At 45.0% G+C, this 21,158-nt stretch overlaps 2 protein-coding genes across 2 annotated transcripts; one reads left to right on the forward strand and one right to left on the reverse strand.

The window, feature by feature from the left end:
• Positions 1–7,599: 7,599 nt before the first annotated feature.
• cyp19a1a (cytochrome P450, family 19, subfamily A, polypeptide 1a) lies at positions 7,600–11,727 on the reverse strand. The gene is made up of 9 exons (XM_032559719.1): positions 10,372–11,727; positions 10,139–10,289; positions 9,895–10,049; positions 9,643–9,807; positions 9,447–9,561; positions 9,252–9,360; positions 8,997–9,159; positions 8,522–8,763; positions 7,600–8,057 (listed from the first exon to the last, which is right to left on the reverse strand). The coding sequence occupies exons 1-9, from the start codon at positions 10,565–10,567 to the stop codon at positions 7,800–7,802; spliced, it is 1,554 nt and encodes a 517-aa protein (XP_032415610.1). The 5' UTR covers positions 10,568–11,727; the 3' UTR covers positions 7,600–7,799.
• A 3,761-nt stretch (positions 11,728–15,488) lies between these two features.
• On the forward strand, positions 15,489–20,695 carry gldn (gliomedin). Its single transcript, XM_032559718.1, has 10 exons — positions 15,489–16,211; positions 16,589–16,640; positions 16,728–16,745; positions 16,866–16,964; positions 18,419–18,520; positions 18,620–18,727; positions 18,882–18,962; positions 19,042–19,167; positions 19,257–19,407; positions 19,491–20,695. Exons 1-10 carry the CDS (start codon positions 15,687–15,689, stop codon positions 19,954–19,956), a joined length of 1,728 nt encoding a protein of 575 aa, XP_032415609.1. The 5' UTR covers positions 15,489–15,686; the 3' UTR covers positions 19,957–20,695.
• The last annotated feature ends 463 nt before the right edge of the window (positions 20,696–21,158 follow it).

Below are 21,158 nucleotides of genomic sequence, written 5' to 3' on the forward strand. Positions count from 1 at the left end.
GACCAGATGGCATCAGCCTTCCTTCCCACTGCCCGAGGCTCACTTATCTTTGACTCGGCGAGCATTTGTTGCCTGTTTGCGTGTCACGTCGACTCGCCTCTGCAATTCTGCGGAGGCAATAAAATAATAATAAGAAGAAGAAGAAGAAGAGGGAAAAAAAGATGTGGCAGTAATAACAACAAGCTGCGCTTCTTTGATCCTGGCAATATAGCCTGCTCTCTTTTTTTTTTTTTTTTGACCTGATGTGAAATGGAGAGTGGATGTGAGGCCTGTGTGGGCATGAATAGAAGCACACACCACTCCTGGCCTGAGACAGAGCAGCATTATGATTGCCTGCTGTACCTTTGTGTGTTTGGAGAAACAGAAATATCTAACCAAAACAGATCTTATCAGTGAGCATGTTTCTGTGTAGGTCATACCAGCTGTGCTCTAATTTTAGCCTTTTGGTGCCGCCTATCATCAGCACTAACTGGGTTCTTAAGACTATACTAATGGCAGCTATATTTGTAGATTTGTGAATGCTAAATACAAATTGACAAATGAAATAAACAGAACATGTAATCCAGTCAAATTAGTTTTAAAAGAGATTATGCTGCTCGTGTCTCCATTAGCAATCAACAGAAGTATTGTATTGTAATGAAAATGTTTGAATCAATATACAAACAGGATGAAAACCCACTGCCAAGATGTAGAGAATCTCTCTGGATGGTGGCAAATTCAGAAACTCTCCTTCAGTTTGAAGGGATTCCTCATGTTGCTCCACTCCTCATTTTAACTGCATGCATCATAATCTACACGTCAGCTGCACATTCCCACGACCACTCTGTCATTTATGTGATCGCATCACATCCTGACTCAGGCCTGCTTCACAGTCTTGGTGACCCGGCCATGCCAGTGTAATGTCCACACTCCCACCATTTCCACCATGCTTCTCCATGCTACACCCAGATCCTCAGCGCTGGCGCTGCAGGATTAAACCACCACTGTCAGGATCTGTGTTTTTCTGTGTTTATTTAGAGTTTTCTGTGTCCTTAGTCTCTTCGTTGTCCTGTCCTCCCCTTGATTGTTCCCAGGTGTGTCTCGTCTCTGTGATTACCCTCCCGTGTATTTAACTCCACCTGTGTTCCTTGTTCCTCGTCGGGTCCTCGTCTATGTCAACGTCAATGTTCGTCTATGTTAGCTTCTGTTCGTCGTCGGTGTGTCTCTGTGCGAGCTGCCGTGTACTGGACTTATTTATTATTAAAACACCATAATTCATCTTACCTGGGTCCGCTGCGTCTGCCTCACCACCAACACCACCCGCACCTCATGACAGTAGGACCCGACCAGACCGATGGTGAGACAGCAGCTCATGGCCCAGCACGACCCGGAGGTATGGTTCCAGCAGCAGTTGGAGTTGGCTCAGCGGGATCTCTACAGGGACGTTGAGATCCTGCCATCTCCGCTGCTGCTGGAAGAGATGGGACTGGTGTCGGACTACACCCTGGCGATTAGCCAACGCCAGATCCTACCAGTCCCCACCCCAAAGCCCTCCGGATTCGGCCCCCGCCGTTACTCACGCCGGGGGAGACAGCGACGTGAGCCGCCGGTGAACCCGGCCCCTCGTCGCCTTCCGGATCCGTCACCTCCGCTGTCAGCCCGGAGACGGCGACGTGAGCCGCCGGCAGACCCGGCCCCTCGTCGCTTTCCGGAGCCGCCACCTCCGCTGCCCGCTCGGAGACAGCGACGTGAGCCGCCGGCAGACCCGGCCCCTCGTCGCTTTCCGGAGCCGCCACCTCCACGGTCAGCCCGGAGACAGCGACGTGAGCCGCCGGTGGACCCGGCCCCTCGTCGCCTTCCGGAGCTGTCACCTCCGCAGCCGTTTCCAAGGCTTCGCTGCGGCTCGCCCCCGCGGCCGGTTCCAAGGCTTCGCTGCGGCTCGCCCCCGCGGCCGGTTCCAAGGCTTCGCTGCGGCTCGCCCCCGCGGCCGGTTCCAAGGCTTCGCTGCGGCTCGCCCCCGCGGCCGCTTCCAAGGCTTCGCTGCGGCTCGCCCCCGCGGCCGCTTCCAAGGCTTCGCTGCGGCTCGCCCCCGCGGCCGCTTCCAAGGCTTCGCTGCGGCTCGCCCCCGCAGCCGGCCCCGAGGCTCCGCTCCGGCTCACCTCCAGCCGGCGCATCCGAGGCCGAATCAGCCGGCGTTCAAGCCGGCGCACCGGAGGCCGAATCAGCCGGCGTTCCAGCCGGCGCACCCGAGGCCGAATCAGCCGGCGTTCCAGCCGGCGCACCCGAGGCCGAATCAGCCGGCGTTCCAGCCGGCGCACCCGAGGCCGAATCAGCCGGCGTTCCAGCCGGCGCACCCGAGGCCGAATCAGCCGGCGTTCCAGCCGGCGCACCTTCCGAGACTCCCAGTGTTCCTTCCGAGACTCCCAGTGTTCCTTCCGAGACTCCCAGTGTTCCTTCCGAGACTCCCAGTGTTCCTTCCGAGACCGAGACTCCCAGCGTTCCTTCCGAGACTCAGACTCCCAGCGTTCCTTCCGAGATGACTCAGACTCCCAGCGTTCCTTCCGAGACGACTGAGACTCCCTGTGTTCCTTCCGAGACCCCCTGCGTTCCTCCTGAGACCCTGACTTTCTGCGTTCCTCCTGAGACCCTGACCTTCTGCGTTCCTCCTGAGACCCTGACCTCCAGCGTTCCTCCTGAGACCCTGACCTCCAGCGTTCCTCCTGAGACCCTGACCTCCAGCGTTCCTCCTGAGACCCTGACCTCCAGCGTTCCTCCTGAGACCCTGACCTCCAGCGTTCCTCCTGACCCTGACCTCCAGCGTCCTCTGAGACCCTGACCTCCTGCGTTCCACCCGAGACCCTGACCTCCTGCGTTCCACCCGAGACCGAGACTCCCTGCGTTCCACCCGAGACCGAGACCCCCAGCGTTCCGACCGAGACCCCCTGTGCTCCACCAGAGACCCTGCCTCGGGGGGCTCGTCGTCGCCGTCTGTGGGCGGCCCCCGGGACTCTTCGCCACCTCCAGCGCCGCGGACGGCCGCCGGACCGCCTCCGTGGTTCCCGCCTCCAGCGCCGCGGACGGCCGCCGGACCGCCTCCGTGGTTCCCGCCTCCAGCGCCGCGGACGGCCGCCGGACTGCCTCCGTGGTTCCCGCCTCCGGGGTTCCCGTCTCCGTGGTTCCCGCCTCCAGCACCGCGGACGGCCGCCGGACCGCCTCCGTGGTTCCCGCCTCCAGCGCCGCGGACGGCCGCCGGACTACCTCCGTGGTTCCCGCCTCCAGCGCCGCGGACGCCCGCCGGACCGCCTCCGTGGTTCCCGCCGCCGCGGACGACCGCCGGACCACCTCCGTGGTTCCTGCCTCCTTTGCCTCCGCCCACCCTGTGGGTAGTTTTTTGTTTGTTTATGGACTCTTGGCCCTTCTTGTGTTTCCGCCCACGATGGTGGGTAGTTTTTTGTTTTTCTGGACTCTGGCCCCCCATCCGGCGCCCCTCCGCCCACCCTTGTTGTGTTTTTGTTTTTTGGGCGTCTGGTAGCCGCCCTTGAGGGGGGGGTACTGTCAGGATCTGTGTTTTTCTGTGTTTATTTAGAGTTTTCTGTGTCCTTAGTCTCTTCGTTGTCCTGTCCTCCCCTTGATTGTTCCCAGGTGTGTCTCGTCTCTGTGATTACCCTCCCGTGTATTTAACTCCACCTGTGTTCCTTGTTCCTCGTCGGGTCCTCGTCTATGTCAACGTCAATGTTCGTCTATGTTAGCTTCTGTTCGTCGTCGGTGTGTCTCTGTGCGAGCTGCCGTGTACTGGACTTATTTATTATTAAAACACCATAATTCATCTTACCTGGGTCCGCTGCGTCTGCCTCACCACCAACACCACCCGCACCTCATGACAACCACGACCTCGTTACACAAGTTTTGTACCATGTTTAAATTCGCCCCCTCAATGTGGTTTTGAAATTAAACTCTATCTAAAAGGTTTAAAAGTGCGCTTGGGAAATTTATGGCCATTCTACCAGAAATGCATTTATGAGGCCAGACTCTAGCCTGGGCATTGTCTCCTTACACCATTCTAGAGTGCTTTACATCGCTGCATCAACCGATCCAGGAAGCTCTCTGTGTGCTGTTTTTGATCTAATCTGGACATAGCATGACATTTAATCTGTAGCCTTTGAATCTAACCTGTGCGCACCCCAAACCTTGGATTCAAGATGGGTCACATTGCTCCAAATTTCTTCCAGATTTTTATAATACCACCAATAACTGACCTTGGAATATTTAGTGTCAACAAAATTTAAAGACTAACTTTGTTACAAGAGTGGCATCCCATCAAGGCACCATGCTGAAGTTCACAGAGCTTCTCAGACTGACCACAAATGTTTGTAGAAGCAGTCAAGATTAAAGATGCATCTCAGTTATTTATGCCTTCTTTTTGGGAATCGTGCATCCTTCAAAAGCCTGGTTTTGCTAATTTGGTTTATAATATATATGATAAACTACATCTCTGCAACTATTTTTGACCAAGAATGTCACAGATTTCTACTCTTAGAGCTGTTCATGTGGGATGCTAAGAGCCAAATTTAGATTACGAAGGGAAATGTTTACTCTGAAAATCTTCAAACTTCACCCTCCATGGCTTGTTTGTAAAAAATAAAAGAAACAGAACATGAAGCAGAAAACTGTGCTGGGATGATGAGAGTCGCCAGTCTCCTCTGCTGTTTAACAGGAAACAAATGAGTTGAGTTTGGCAAGTATAAGCTTCATAAAAGACTGTGTCCTGCCTGTCTGGGTTTCCTGTTACAAAGCAGCTTGATGAGAAGGACTGTGAGATATTTTGTCCCACTTTCTTATGAAATGTTCTGAAAATTGGTGCACTCATTACCAGGGAGGCAGAGAGGCATGCAAAAAGGCAAATGTCTGGGAGCATCATGGAAAACAGTGTCACTGCTGACTGTAGGAGGTACTATTCACAGTGACAGCGCTCCGACGATGAAGGGAGATGAGTACACTGCCAGTTTTTCCTTTCTGCTGGATGTTTCCATGACCACCAGTGCTCCTTTTTTTTTTTTAATGAAGCACTAATCCAGCAGGGGACTTAAACAGAAAGACAGTATGGCCGCTGGCATTTGAGAATCTAAGCTGAAAATGATGTGTGGGTGTGTGTTTGTCTGTGGCTGTGTTTGTGTGGGTCCTTAGCAGTATCAATCAATCAGATTGTCAATCAGGGTACGAGGCAAGACTGTGTAAAGTTTTGCTGAGAGGCTGGAGTTTGTTGGGGGGGGGTTTAAAGGCCATCTGTCATCCTGGCTCCATGAATTTGTAAATGGGAAGCTGAATTAGATGCATACATAGACCATTAGGGTTCTAATAACCACAAAATAAACATAATAGACTCTCATAAGCAAATACATAAAGTTTAGTTGGTATTGACAATCGACTCCAAGCGAAATGCAGCTCAGCGGGCTGTAATACAGAAGACTCATCATAGACATTCTAACAACAACAGGACACTGCATGCAGCAAAATGTTTGTGTCATAAACAAACGCAGATGAACAAAATGAAAACACAAGCATTTTTCACTTCCTTCTTAAAAGTATTGCATAAACTGTAGCTCACACACACACACACACACACACACACACATCAATCCAACAACAGCAGCGCATGTGAATTAAATGTTACCACAGATCTATTCAGCAGATGTCTGGCATCCCTTAGTTTGGAGCCACATTTCTTTTATTATTTTCCATCTTGGATCCCATTATTCTCAGTGAAGTCACTTTAGAAATTCTTCTGTGTCATTTTTTTTACATGGAGGAAACAATTTGAGGCTTCGGGTTCAGCCGTGCATTTACTGTACGTTCAGCCTATCTCGGTCAAAAGTCGGGAACAGAACCAACTTTTGCTGCAAATCCTTTATCGGATTTGCACAATCTGCTTCACTAACATCTACCTGTCCATTCCTCTTGACAGAATTGGCCAAGCTCAGGTAGATTGTATCATGGGCATGTTTTACCACCACCATGTTTCAAAACTAATATGACAGTAGTTGGGTTCCTGGGGTGAGTAGTCCATAATTTTGGCATGTTTTTTTTTTTTTGCCTGAAGCCATTTCTGTACCCTTCAGTAAGTGTTAACACATTTGTCAGATCGCGTTTGGAGGAAACACTTCGGCTGAACACTGATCCTCTTCTATTCATTTATTTTTTAAACTAAAATCAGCCTCTCACTGGACCCAGCTTGTCCTCGTCAGTGGCTCAGGCTGTGGTCAAACTTCCCGGTATGTGACAGGTTAGCTTAGCAAAGCAAGGAAGAAAAAAAAATGCTGGGAGACGAAGCAAAACACAGATGAGGAACTGTCAGATTTAACAGGAACTCAGTGACATCTCTACTGGATGCTCATGCTTTGTGTTTCTGGAAAAACTGTTTTCAAATAGTGGGTGTGAGCAGGTTAGAAATCAAATCACATTTTGTTCTTTCACACTGTTTCTATACTTTACACGTGTTTTCTTTAATAAGAAAAGATAACACGATTTTTTAATATAAATCATAATTTTAACACATACCCAAGCCATGTCTATCTACCTCTATAGCAATTTCTCATTTGTGTTTTAACGTAAAACTGTTTTGTTGCAAAGTTTAATAACTTAACCTCCCTTACAGATGTGAGTTTTTTTTTTTAACATATATCTGTTTTTGTCCTACAGCAGGAATCAATGCAGATACAAAACCCCAACCCAACCCGAACACAATCGGTAAAGTTGTCGCTGACGTGCTGAAATGCTTTATTGCAGATGCTGATTTGCTCCAAAAAGTACACGTGTCTCTTCTTTCCTCGTCTATCTTTAGTCAGCAAAAGCAGGTCTCAGGTGGTTTTGCGTCAGTAAAGGACGGAGCCCACTCATTCATTTTAGATATTTCGCCGTCTTGCATCCCTGACAGACAGCTGACAACCGACATCTCCAGAGGGACTGTGCTGTGCAGAGGAAACCTTCTACCACCATTTATCTCTGTTATTGTTTTAAGGGCATCCTGAGGCAAGCAAACTTCTGAGATGTGCTCTTGAGTTTTCTTTGTCTGTTTGTTTTGGGGGTTCTTTTGTGCTAAATTCCTGAAGTGGTGTTGACAACAAGAAAGCGAAAAAAGAAAGAAAGACTTTCTTTCTTTTTTCATCAGCATCAGCTTGTGAAATTTGCCCAGAGGAAGACCAATTAAGCATAATGAACAGATTGGTTACTTTATTTAGACGTGGCTGCTAAACCATAAACTGCAGGCCTTTTGGAAGTACAATAGCGCCCTCTGCTGATCAATATCATCATATACAAAAAATTAAACTTTTTGTTAATGTTTTGGCTTTTCAAAATTCATCTCAACTTATAAGTAGATACTTATGGTACATAACAGATGTCTAGACCTTTCACACTTAATTTAACTTCCATGGAATGATTCTAATCTTAATGCAACATTAGAAACATATCTGTTCAATTTTAGTTGTACTGATAAATATATATTATGTATTACAATAACTGTTATTTATTAACTATTTTCAGTTACATTAAGCAATTTTCCTTGCCCTTGCTGTATTTCGTATAGCGTTAAAACCACCAAAAGACAGACGAAAACACACATCCTTAACATAATAATTTACATTTACTTCAAAGTTAGCATATAGACACTTACATTGTACATAGTTCATAACAACATGAGTATAAACACAAAATATATGACTCGTAAAATGAAACAGCAGTGCTTTGTACAATCACAAGACGATAAACAGATGTAGTGATGGAGGGCGTATCCATACAACATTATGTGAACATTGTTGGTGCGTCTAAGGCGTTTGCCAGCTTCCTCTCTGTCGGGGTAAGAATCTCATGCTGAGCTGCTCGGCCTCCTCCTGATGCTCCACAGGCTGCTGGGAAAGGTTGTTGGTCTGTGGGAGGCAGTCCAGGGTCAGGCCCTCGTGGGGGCAGACGGAGTACTGGGAGAGCAGAGTCGCCAGGATGGATTTCATCATCACCATGGCGATGTGCTTGCCAACGCAGGCGCGAGGGCCCGAGCCGAACGGCTGGAAGTAACGGCGGGGAGTCTGGAAGAGGACAGGCGGCATGTTGAGGGGGAGGACTGAGCAGAGAGCCGGTTGAAATGGTCAAGTTTAAAAAACTAAAACCAAAAGCTGCAGTTTCAAACACTGTAATTATTCAGGCAGATAATGCATACCATATTTCAGTTTCTCTATAGCTAATATTTGCAATGACTAACCGCCGTAATCATCAGTGTTTCCAGCAGTTAGTTATATTTTCACATGAAAAAGGATTTTCTTCTGATGCGATTCATTTTCCAGACTGAAGATTCAAAATGTTGCAGCAAAATCCCCAAATGCCTCGCTGAAACTTCTGCCAAGTGGTTTAATCAGATTTTAATCCACATCAATGAGGAAAGTAAAGAGGAAAAAAACAATCAAAGAGTTTGAAAATGAAGTTTGTTCCCTTACATTTACATATTAAACAATTAAAAGTTCGTTTTTGGACCGTGAACCTTCTCACCACTCACATTTTTCTGGAAGTTCTCCAGACTAAATTCGTCCGCCTTGTGGAAGAACTCTGTCCGGTGCATGCGGCCCGTGTTCAGGATGATATTTGTGCCCTTTGGCACCCGGTAACCTTCGATGACGTCATCCGACAGGGCTCGCCGCATGGTGAAGTCCACCACCGGGTGGAAGCGCAGGCACTCGTTGATGAAACTCTCCAGCACCTGCAGCTTCTGAAGGTCCCCATTCTGCATCTGTCTGTCGCCTTCAAAGAAAAGACAAAAATCCTGTTTCATTACCAGAAGCTGGGATATTCCACAGCTAACGGAGTCCAACGAACTAAGAAAGTTGTTTGAAATAAATGTCAGGAAAAACAACTGAATGCAACCCTTTTAGTTTAATGTTGAATCAAACTCATTTGGTGAGCAAAAACGTCATCAATGCAACACTACGGAACGAGTTGCAACCTGTGTTTATTCAGCACAGTGAGCAGCTCACCTATGACAGTGTCTATCTCCTGCAGCAGCTGCAGCTCCACGTGGGGGGTCTGTTTGAGCAGCAGCAGCATGAAGAAGAGGCTGATGGACAAAGTGTCCGGAGCAGCAATCACCATCTCCAGCACGCATTGCCTCACGTTCTCAGCCGACAGCTCTCCGTGGTTCTGAGAGCATACGCACAAAGAGTTAGGGAGAAAATAATAATAAAAAGAAACACTCAAGGCTTTGTTTGGAAACGTGCAATTATCTCACTGACTTGTGCAAATATGAGGTCTGCCGTGAAGTTGATGTCCAGCTTATCTGCCTGCTCCATTTCTCTCCTCTTTTGTTCCACGAGGCTTTCTATGGCATCCTGAAGCTCCTGGCTGTGAGAAGGTAAATTAATGTTGCCTTGCAGTTCAAAATAACCCCGTACAGGTCAACATATGCACATGGCAGCACACTGACTCACGCTGCTGTCTTGTGTCTTTGGTGAATCCAGCCAAACTTGAAGTAGATGTCAGGTTTGATCAGCACCGTCTGCCACGTTTCGAAATACCTGTGAATCTTCAGCAGCAGCTCTTTCTCTGCAGACAACACAAGTGATTAGCTTAACGTGCTCTGAATCACCACTCCTTTTATTTTACGAGATGCCTGGTTGTATTCACCGTTGAGTGGGACATCCAGGAAGAGCCTGTTGGAGATGTCAACCACAGTGCAGCGCAGCAAACTGAGGACGTCCACGTGAGCCAAGCTGTCCAGGTTGTCCAGGTGGGACTGCGTGGAGGACACGCAAACCTCCACGGTCTGCTGCAGATTGGGACCTGTCAGGGCTAAAACAGGGGCCTTTTTGTTTGTGATTTACAGTCGTGTGAACTATCTGCACTCTACAGCGCCGGTTTGAGGCTCTAAGATGATACCTTTGGCAAAATAGGTGCGTATCTTTTTCCACAGGGCTACGTTGTTGTTGAAGATGATGCCTCTTTCATTCATGCCGAGGCAGCTGAGTCCTGGTTTGCTCCCAAAACGGGAGGTGTACTTTCCATTCTTCAGAACATGATTAACTGCTGAGGCCCTGATGAAGGGGAAAAAAGGGATACATGGGTTGTCATAAAAGTTGAGAGGATTTGTACAGTGTCTTTAACGTTAAAGGAGAAAACCAACCTGCTGAGTATAAGGGTCTCCTCTCCGTTGATCCAAACTCTGACAATGTCTCCGTACTTCTTGTTATAGTAGTTGCTGGCTGTGCCAATCCCAGTCCAGATAAATCTCAAGTATGATAAATGTGGACCAAAACCCAGGCAGAACGAAGGGCCTGTTGTGGTAGATGACAGTGAATTTCTTGGCGCTTACACTAAGCTCGTTGTCTGAGGCTAAGAAACTGAAGCCGGACCTACCTGGAACCGTGTTTTTCTCCGTGTGACTCCAAGCCACCACCAGCAGACAAATGAGAAGAATGAGGGTTCTTGTTGCTATCGGGATGCCAGGTGACAGGTGTGCTGTGGCATTTAAGGAAATGGACACCAGGTCTGTCACCGCACCATCCATATCCACAGTAGACATGGTCCCACCACAGGAAGAGATCGAATCCATAAGACGGAGGGTATGAAACGATGTCGACGTAGCTCCTCAAGCCCAACCAGTGTAAAATGATGAAAGCTGTCTGAGCTTTCTCTTTATAAGCTCTTTGAGCTGGTGACGAGCCAGGTCAGGGTAAAACAAAAGCCACAACATCTTTGGAAAATGGTAAACAATACAGGGAAGACCTTGAGAAACTGGATTTGCGCCTGTGCCCTTGAGCGTACAGGTCTTAGTTGAGCGAGTGCAAGTCGGCAGGACCATTTGTTTGTCATTTTGTTGATGAGAAGCATCGCGTCGTCCTTTGAACATCAGAGGAATGTGATCCTACACACAACAGCTGGCTTCAGAGTGTATGGGAAACCCCGTGTTATCGCTGCCATTATGGGAGGTTTATCTCTGCAGCCAAATTCGTTGGTAGTTTTCGTCTTTGCAGGCCAGGCAGGGCTGATAAAGTTGGGATAATGTACTACAAGCTCACTTTTTATTTAATACGATTTGTCTCTTTCAGTTTGGTCAGATTAGGATTTCTAATAGCTTTTTAATGAATTCCTGAAAATCACGACTTGCTTTTTGTAAATTCATTTGGATAACATTTTAGCAGAACATGAGCTTCACAGGTTCTGTCTCCTTACTCATGAATCACTCAAAATAAAATGTTATGTGATTTAAATGAGGATTTCGAGATCTACTGTTAAGGTATAGATGGGATAAAAAAAAAAGTTGCTCTCATTAATCGTTTGTAAGTACTATCATATTTTTTTCATGCATTTGCCTCAGACATTACCTAAAACATCTGTTCTCCATGTTTTAAATTCAGTTGTTTCCCTTTCCTAAGCTTCACAGTTTCACCACATTTGATCCTTTTTTATTTTTTCAGGGTGGAACATCTCTTTGTCTTGGTCAGTCCTACACGTTACCTGCTACTATATTATAATATTAACGCCTTTTACACAGATTCTCTACATTCTTAGTATAATGTAAAACTGGCCCACACCACAATACCACCATATCTCACAGATGGATAAAGCTTTTATAAAGAAAGGCAGAAATCCATGCTGCTCTGGGATTTTGTTGTCTAATGATCATCACCAACAGCTTTCCTGGCTTTAGGAAGCCAATTTGTTCCCATAATGCAATTCAACAAATATGATTTTTAGAATCAAACTTTTGATTTTTATTATTTATAGAAATCATCACTTTCATGATTATCATTTAGTTGATTGAGAAACATTAAAGAAATAAAGTGCAATCTTCTTTAGAAGCAAAACTTTCTGCTTATCAAATGTTGAAGAATATAAACAGTAAGAAAAAGTCACTTTTAGCTAATGTAGTGCAGAGAAGCCTATATGCTAAAATTAGCTAAAGTATATTAAATATTATCCTAATGATTGTGGGTCACTACCATGTTTTCTAACATTAAGTTGTTCCATTTAGTGTGACAACAGTAATGTATAAGATGTTAGCTAAAAATGAAATGCTGTCAATAGCTTCTGACCTTCACCAGCACATTGTTTGACATTTACTAAATTTGGCAGGTTATCATAAAATGTACTCAAAATAATTTGAGCCAAAATTTTAGCCCTCACTTGAATGTTGACTAAGTAAATTAATTTGTGCAACATGCAAATGGTAATGTATCAGTACATGAAAACCAAATCTTTACTTAATAAAATGCTAACATTAGCAAGAGGGCTATCACTAATGTTGGAGGGAGGATTGGAATGTAAGGAGGATGGAGAGGAAGGTTGGATTAGAGTTAAAATTAGGGTTTTACAGAGGGTCAGGGTTGGCATCAGGGTTGGAATTAGAGTCGGGCTTGGAAAGCGAGGAGGGTTTGACATAGCTGAATTAGAGAGGGCAGGAGTATTCAGGTTGGAATTAGTATTAAACTGGAAACCCTTTTAGTGGGTCACTGTTTTTTCTGAAGACTAAGGTTAATGCGAACAAAAGATTTCAAGAGTGATCTTATGAAATCTGTAGAAGGTATGAAAAACCTGAAATACACAGAAGTAGTGGAAGGATATGACCACATTTTAAAGTTTTAACGGTGTTTCAGGCTGATAGTACGCAGAATGTACTTAGTTGTTAAAGAGCGCAAAGCTTTTAGTAGAATCTTTCAGAAATTATCGGATGTTCCATTTATTTCAATGGAAACCACGATGATCACAAAAAGCTAAATATTTCATAAATCATGCCAATATAAAAAATATATCTCCAGTGTGCTGAATGGGCAGAATATGGGAAAAGTTGAATGGTTGAAATAGCAGAAAGGAGTAGTTCAGTGGTGAAAGGTGAAAGGTTTGTGGGGAAAAAGTGGAGGAACTCAAAAATGTGAATGCCTACATCAGTATTGCCAGAACTTTATGTTTCCTTCTGTACTTCTTTCATTTTACCTGGAACTAGCAAAGCAGCCATTAGGCTTAAATTCTTGCTCATACAAAGCACTACCTCTCCCCACAAATATCCTCCATGGAGTTGCAGTCTCCAGCTGAGCTTCCACCTCACAGAGCACCCATCCCCAGTGACACCACCTCTCAGCTCCTTCAAACTAGAGGCACTAGCAAACACCTGGTGGACATAACGAGGCACGTTGTTGTGATGACATCCTGACGGCGACGTGTCAAAAAGAGAAGGAGCTTCTAAAGGAAACAGAGGCAAATTTCAAAGCATCAAATTGCGAAGTCCAATTTCTTTCGATTTATGTTCGATATGTACAGCATTTTTATGACAACTGAAGGTAACTTAATAGTTTCTTGATTGTGCCATAAAATGGCACCATGTGCCTGGAATATACATAATACCCTCCTTTAACATCTTGTTTTGGGAGCTGAGGGTTGTAATTCAAGACAAAGTCCACAGTGTTTGGCTTCATCTCTCCCTTCGCTGTGTTTAATCGCTCTGCATGAAAGGCTCTGTCAGTTCACTCACCGCCCACATTCGAGTTCAAGAATGCGCACGGTTCAAACGCACGACTGTGCGCTCAGGGCCTGCCACAATAACCAAGGCCTGTGTGATGGCTAAGACCAAGATTGTTCTGGATGATTAGGCAATGACAGCCCCTCGGTAAACTTGTCTCTGGGTTCAGGGCTGTGGTCAAGCACATCTTTGTCTTTACTGCATCTGAAGATTAGGTGATGATTGAACAGTTAAATGTTAGATGATGACATGTTTGCCTTTGTCTTGCAATCAAAACCTACAACTTTTGAATCACTTGCTGGATATTTAATTGCCCATATTTTATTAAATAAAATATGAAAGATGTGCATTGGATTACCACACAAAGAAAATGTGACTATACTTCAGTTTAAATCACCAACTCAATGCGGTAAGACTTACTTAAGAAACCTTGACAAATGTATCTCATCAAGTTTAGAAGGGCTTTGGAAGGAAGATATGATAATGGAGAGAAGATTGCCTCGGCTCTAAGCTCTCATAAAAACGTGGAGATGGCAGCCAGAGAGAGTGCAGTTTTATGGTCCCCTCCTAGAATTTTGCAATTAACTTCACTTATTGTATGCAGTAGCAGTAACTTTAAAATCTTACAGGCATATTTATCATGCGAGTATCACAGGATTCAATATGAAGTGAAAATGTTTTTGTTCTGATTAAGTTCTCTTTAACTCAGACCTTTAATGACGTTTTACCAGCTGCTGTCTTTGATTAAGATTTTCTTTCTAAAGCAGTGTTTTAATGTTGATCATGGCTTTCTGTTCAGCTGGCCTCCTCTCTGAACTGTACCAGACAGGCTTTAATAAAACTCAACCTTGGAAACACTGAGCAGGAGGGTGAACTTTCCTTGAAAATACGCCAGGTTATCTCTGTACCCTTCATGAACTCTGGACTGGAGTCTAACTGCCTGGACGAAGACATGAAGATGCTCTGCAGGAAAATCATTAAAGCTGGAGATGATCAAAACACAAATGTTTACTGTGTAAATTTAAAACATCGGCTATAGCAACATCTTCCAGTTAAGCCATCTGTAAGGAGTCGACATTTTCCTTTGGCGTTCATCTGCATCTCTCTGCTTTTTATCAGCTAAGCTTGGGGCAGTGAATGACGCGCAACAAAGGAACAGCCTCCATGTTTTTAAGACGTTATCTGTGCACATGTCTACACATCTGGAGGAGCAATTCAAGCTGCTTGTCCATGACCCACAGCCTCAGGCATGAGCCCCCCACACTAACTCAAAAAGCAGTAGTGAGAATCTGCTTTCTTCCTTCCTCCTTCCATGGGAAATCTGTACGTCTTTATCCGCAAAAGTTACAGAAAGTAGATAGGAAAATCCATCAAGTCTGTTTCAGTGAACATCTCCAGAGACAAATTAAGTGATTCGGTTTTTGAACAACTCCAAAGCGGTACCGCTACCAGCTCTGAGATCTTTCAGCGTTTGGAAGGTTGTTATTTATGTAATTCCCTCCTGAACTGTCACTCCTCAGGTGAAATGTCCCCGTCGTGGGCCAAATTGAAGGAAAAGAAATGGGTCAGTGGTGCCGTCGGTGAATGAAAGCCGCAAAGATGTGACAGGGTTGAGGAGCCGGAGGGGAGGTTCGGGGAGGACAAAGGCGCTTGGAAACCGAGGGAAATGAACCAACTTAGAGGCACCGCGGTGACATTGATGTTCTCTGATGTTGTCTGCTTTCTCTGAATCCAAATTACAACGTGACGTCACAGAACTTTGTCCAGCGTGCATTGAATGTTTGCAATGTGTTGTGCATGCGAGTGCCGTTGCGTGTGCATCACACAAATAAAATGTGCATGCGTGTGTCGATGTGCGTGATGTCAGTCTGCCCACGGCGGTGCAGTAAAATGGCTTCTGATGAATATAAATCAGGTGACTGAACAGGCTGGGGTTTCTTCCCAGACCAGCTCAGAAGATTGTGTAATGCCCACTCCTACACTGGCCGTGCACACCCCTACACACTACCCCTGCAGCAACTGGGTGCACAACACATCCACAACTGTGTTTACCAGTCAGTCAGTCTTCAGATTAGACCACCATGGTAGAGGGCACACACTGAGGCTCACCGGGATTATTTGGAGCACTCAAATGGCTTTCTTTTGAATTCAATCGACCACAGTGATTTGGCATTTTGGACTTCCGACCCTAAGCTGGAACTTTATCCTCCAGTGAATGTTGAAGCACGTCGTGGACCCTCAGAAGCGAGGAAGTGAGGTTCTGACAATGTGGATCCCAACCCCCAGCATGACCGTCCCGCAGCGGATGGTGCTGTACGGGACTTGCGTGGTGGCGCTGGTCAACTCCGTGGGCCTCCTCGTCCTCATGGTTCAGCAGAATCAGCAGCACGCGCGGCTGCAGCAGACCGAAGCGAGGCTGGCCGAGGTGGAGCAGAGCTCGGTGGTGGAGTTCTTCCGGGAGGTGCCGAAGGGAGCGGCGGGGCTGCGAGCGGGCCCCGGGGACCGCTCACAATACCAGCAGTACTCCAGGAACAAGAGGAGCGAGGAGCTGGAGAAGGACCTGCAGCGGGAGCGTCACCATGACGATGAAGGGCAGGGGTTACGGCTGAAGGAGGCCAGCCAGGAGGTCGGGGAGGAGAAGGACGAGTTGAAGCTCGAGCTGAAGCACAAGCATCGACACGGCCAGCATTACAACACACAGGATGACATGATGATGATGATGACTTACTCCATGGTGCCGGTGAGATGGTTGTACTGTTAATCATTTCATTAAAGTCAGCCACCTTCCTGTTTTAAATCCTGCATTTAAATCTAATTGAGCTAAATTGGCTTATTCTATGATCACAGGCTGCAGATTTCATTTTATCCCAGTTTATTATGACGCATCCGAGACGATGAGCTGCTTAATGCAATGTGCAGATTACAAAACTACTATAACAGGAGAATTTTTCAACCAATAAGATTCCTACATTGTTATTTGTATAGATCAGCATGGGCATAAATCAAAGTAATCTTTATCTGCACGATCACCTAAAATGGATTTAAAAATCTGCTCTTATTTTAATCCAATGTATTTTACTATCATCATAAATTTAGACATTCCTTCTTCCTCTTCAGATCAAATTGTTGATTGACATCTGCAACAGCACTAAGGGAGTCTGCCTCGCCGGTATGCCTTCATGAATTAGCTACATATTTATATGTAAAGACATAACTCACACTTTACTCATCAGCAACCTCTCACTTTGCTTTGCAGGACCGCCGGGGCCACCAGGTGAGTGAAGCCTTACATCTTAAACCCAAATCTGAAATGCATCTTTCCCATCAGTGGAGGAGCTGCTTGTCTGTTCATTTTTAATTTTAATTTTTTCCTTTCTATCCATTTGCTGTGCAGGTCTGCCTGGTGCAGACGGCTTGCCAGGCCACAATGGGACCGATGGCATAGCAGGACTGAATGGACTGCCTGGAGCGGACGGAAAAAGAGGGAAGAAGGGTAAGGAGAGAGGGAGGATCTACTCTGGCCATGTTTATTAAAGCTCCAGGCAGTTATGGACATAATAGAGAGGAATTACTGGCATAATGGAACAATGAAAGGGCCAAGGATAACCTGAGGTTAAAAAGTCCACTACGAACAAACGCGCTCTACTCGAGAATTCAGATACATACGGGACAAATAAACATAAGCCCCACTTCACAGGCTGAGGACGGCTTAGCAATTTTTGGGGGCTGAAACTTTTTCTGTAATCTTGCAATGCACTGGTATTACATATTGTTTTTACACTTTTGAATTGTACTGCTACGTCCTTTCACTTGAGCATAGGCATGACCTTCATAGTGCAGTTTATTAAATGCAACCATTCAATTATTGAATTATTTAAATCAATAAGTAAATAAATAAATAAATATTAACTAGGTTTATGGCACATACCGTCTGTTCTCTTTGATCCAGGTAAGACAAGTAAGACAAATCAGCTGGAACGCTGCTTAAAATCAAGATTTCAGTTTCGAAAAGTTTGAAGCCTCATCATTCTCAAACTCATATGGCTGCTGCTCGTCCAAAACCTGAAGGTATCTGCGGTAATAAACTGAGCATCTCAGGTGGTTTGTGCTTCATTAAATTGTTGGCACACTAGAGGTGTGTGATGCTGCATATTTCGGTGTTAATCCAATACCAAGAAAATACAGAGCCCATATCGTCAATATCGATATAAATACTTTTTCATTAAGTTTGACACGTTGTCAAACTTCTGACCTTTAGATGCTTCTGTGTTTTTTTTTCTTTTAGTTATTTGTGTTCAATCCTCGGACAGCATTTAGACAAAGTTAATCTGCGAAAAACTTTAATGAGATACTGACATGATTATTTTTGCAGTTTTTTTCTAAATAAAAATGCAAAAATGATCCTTTGAGAGCAAATCCAAACCAAACCTCAAACTAAGACTAGACTGTGGCACAAGAATAAAATAAAACTTTAAGAGGGAATCTGAAACTAAAGTATTACGGACATGTTCATTTTGTGTTTGAATCCTTAACATGCAAAGAAATATAATGTTTTTGGCTCTTTATGTAAACACAGTAAATCTGCAACAATAAAAAGGGAATGTGTTGATTGTTTAGCTGTGTGAGCAGGCTGACTAACTGTAGATGATGATTTTTTTTTTTGCTAGTTCGTCTCTCTTAGTCAGATATTTCAATGCTGCATTGTCTTACTCGTGAATGGCAGAGGAGGTGGAAACAGCTCTTTTTTTCCCCCACACTTCCAGCAAATATTACTCATTACTGTGGTTTTGGCCTTCAGCTGAATGACTTAGGAAAATCTCCCAATTCTCCCACTTCCACTTCACAATGTTGCATTGTGGATGCAACAAAGCCTGTGTATTAGTATTTCATCCAAAAGAAATTGTATATTGGATGAGTTTGTGCTGTTTAACATGATGTCCTCTACAGGACCTCCGGGTGAGAAAGGAGAACCAGGAGAACAAGGAGAGCCAGGAGAGCCTGGTCCACCTGGAGAGGCATATGAACCATCCAATGATGTCATTGTTGAGGGTAAGGAGACAAAGTAAAACCCAAATGCATTTTATTAGAAGCCTTTTTTTAAATTGCAAAGGTTTAGACATCTTCATGTTGCTATCTTTTGTTGCTCAGGGCCTCCTGGTCCACCTGGCCCTCCTGGACCCATGGGACCTCCTGGGCCTCAAGGGCCTCCAAGGACAAGGCACCACAGAGCTCACCTGCAAACCTCTCATACTCTGGGTAAACTTGGACTCTATAACCTTAACGCTGATGAAACAATCATTCCATATTTCTGAATTTGACATGTTTACTGCTAGAAGTTTTCAAGCAGTTCAGCGTAACTTTCAGTAGTTGGAAGGGAAGAACATTAAACCAATCACACTGTGCCTGACAGGGTTGTTGCACGCCGTGCCAAACGACGAAACTTTGACCGTGAAACAAGCTGTGAAACTTCACGAAAAGCTGGTTAAGAAGGGTGAGCGTGTTGTTTTCCCGACGCTAATAATCTATGACCTACAGACGTAAACATCTGATCGTGTTTTGTTTTCCCTCAGAGTGCCTCATAAAGTCCCTGATAAATCCCAGAATTGTGGCGAAGATGGAGAGCACGTTTGGCACGTGGATGAAAGACACAGCTCACATGAACGATGAGAGGATATGGGTGGCAGAACACTTCTCAGGTGAGCCGCTTTGACTCTCTTCGTTTCTCCCAAAGAGGCCTCACATTGAGACGGTGGTTGGGTGAAGGCTGTGCCTAAAACTTCCTCAGGTCGCATGGTGAAGGAGTACCAAAACATGGCTGCTTTCCAGAACGGCAGCAGCGAGACGGTGGATGTTAGGAAGTTTTACCAAGGCTGCGGCCACACCGTCCACAACGGCTCTCTCTATTATCACATCGCTGGCACTTCTACTATCGCCAGGTAAGTGTTATTTGTCTTAGAGTGGTTCCATTCCAGTTCCATTAGATTCACTTCTTTTCGGTAAACTCTTCATCCCTTCCCAGATTTGACTTCAGAACCAGGAGGCTTCACACTCTCTACATAGACAACGCCTTGTTCAACAACCTGTCGTATCTGCTGACAAACTCCAAGACCTATTTCAAGATGGCGGCAGACGAAAACGGCCTGTGGTTGATATTTGCCTCGGGAGCGGATGAGAGCATCATGGTAGCCCAGCTGGACCAGAAGACCTTCTCCGTCACGTCCTACATAAACACCACGTACCCTCGCACCAAGGCCGGCAACGCTTTCATCGCCTGTGGCGTCTTGTACGTCACCGACACCAAGGACGCCAGAGTTACCTTTGCTTTCGACTTGCTGAAGGGGAAGGCAGTGAATATGACATTTGACCTGAGGTCTCCTGGGGGAGTTTTGGCTATGCTCTCCTACAGCCCGAAGGACAGACACCTGTACGTTTGGGACCAGAGCTACGTCAGGCTCTTTGTGGTCCATTACATCTCTGATGAGTGATAATCACGCAGACACAACCATTACGTTATGCTCTGAAGCAAACCCCGTGTTGACAAAAGTTACGCGCTACTAGATTTAGAGGGGGGGAGGAAAGTTTTAACGTTTACAACAATTATATACATTAGTCTTCATTGTCATGTGGAACATTTAGTCCAAATGAGTCTGAACAGATTTTAAATAGGTTTTTTTTCTACAAGAAACTGAATTTATATCGTTTGTGCGTTTGTTGTTGCATGAGTTGAAAGTGGGATTTCAGTGTTACTAAGACTGAATACTAATTGGGTTTTTTTAAATATAATTTTGTATTTTTTCACTGCACACGTTAACATTTCAATGTCTTTAATGTTGCAACTTTTAACAGTTAGTCTAAGTAAGGCAGTGAAGGCACCACAATCTTTTTAAACACCATAAAATGACTTGTTTTCCCCACTATAAGTAAAAAAAAAAAGCTGTGATAAATACTTGTTGTTACAAACTGAACCAATGATTTACCTTCTGTATCTGTTTTTGATGACAAATGCATGGCAATCCATATTTTGTAGAAAGTTTATACCCCCCAATTATCCATATCCATGGCAGATTTACATTTAAACTTAATTTCACCAACATATTACTTCTGTTTAGAAGTAACATTACAGTTTGCTGTGGCTGTAGATAATCTATGGAAATATGTAAATAAGCAGTTAAAAAAAGAAAAGAAAAACACTCAGATTTTGAGGAAGGCTCGTCTCACTTCCTTTCAGAAACAAACTTTTAGGTTAAATGAAAACGATTTTAAAGTAAAATCTGCCAAGAATATGAATAATTTTGGCCTTAGCCGCACGTTTGCATGTTTTCTACAGTTTGTGGTGAAACAGCATCAGTGCCGACTGATTACGCTGCTCAATAAAAAAAACTTCTAGAATGAAAAAGAAAGCAAACCCGATGAAATAAAAATCATTTATTCACTTTACAAAGGTAAAACTGTTACCTTGACCCGTCTCTCACAAACACCCCCAGGCTCGATGGGCCTGGCAAACGTCTAACGATGATATTGGCTTTCTTTGCATGCACACACACAGCCACCCCCCCCCCCCCCCACACACACACACACACACGAACAGTATTGGTAAAACTCCTAAAACACATACAGCACATGTAGTGGGCAGAAAGAGGGAGGAACACTAATCTCTTTAATAAATACCACACACTTAACAAAAGTC

The sequence above is a fragment of the Xiphophorus hellerii genome, chromosome 4 (assembly GCF_003331165.1).
Source record: "Xiphophorus hellerii strain 12219 chromosome 4, Xiphophorus_hellerii-4.1, whole genome shotgun sequence".
Classification (NCBI taxonomy): domain Eukaryota; kingdom Metazoa; phylum Chordata; class Actinopteri; order Cyprinodontiformes; family Poeciliidae; genus Xiphophorus; species Xiphophorus hellerii.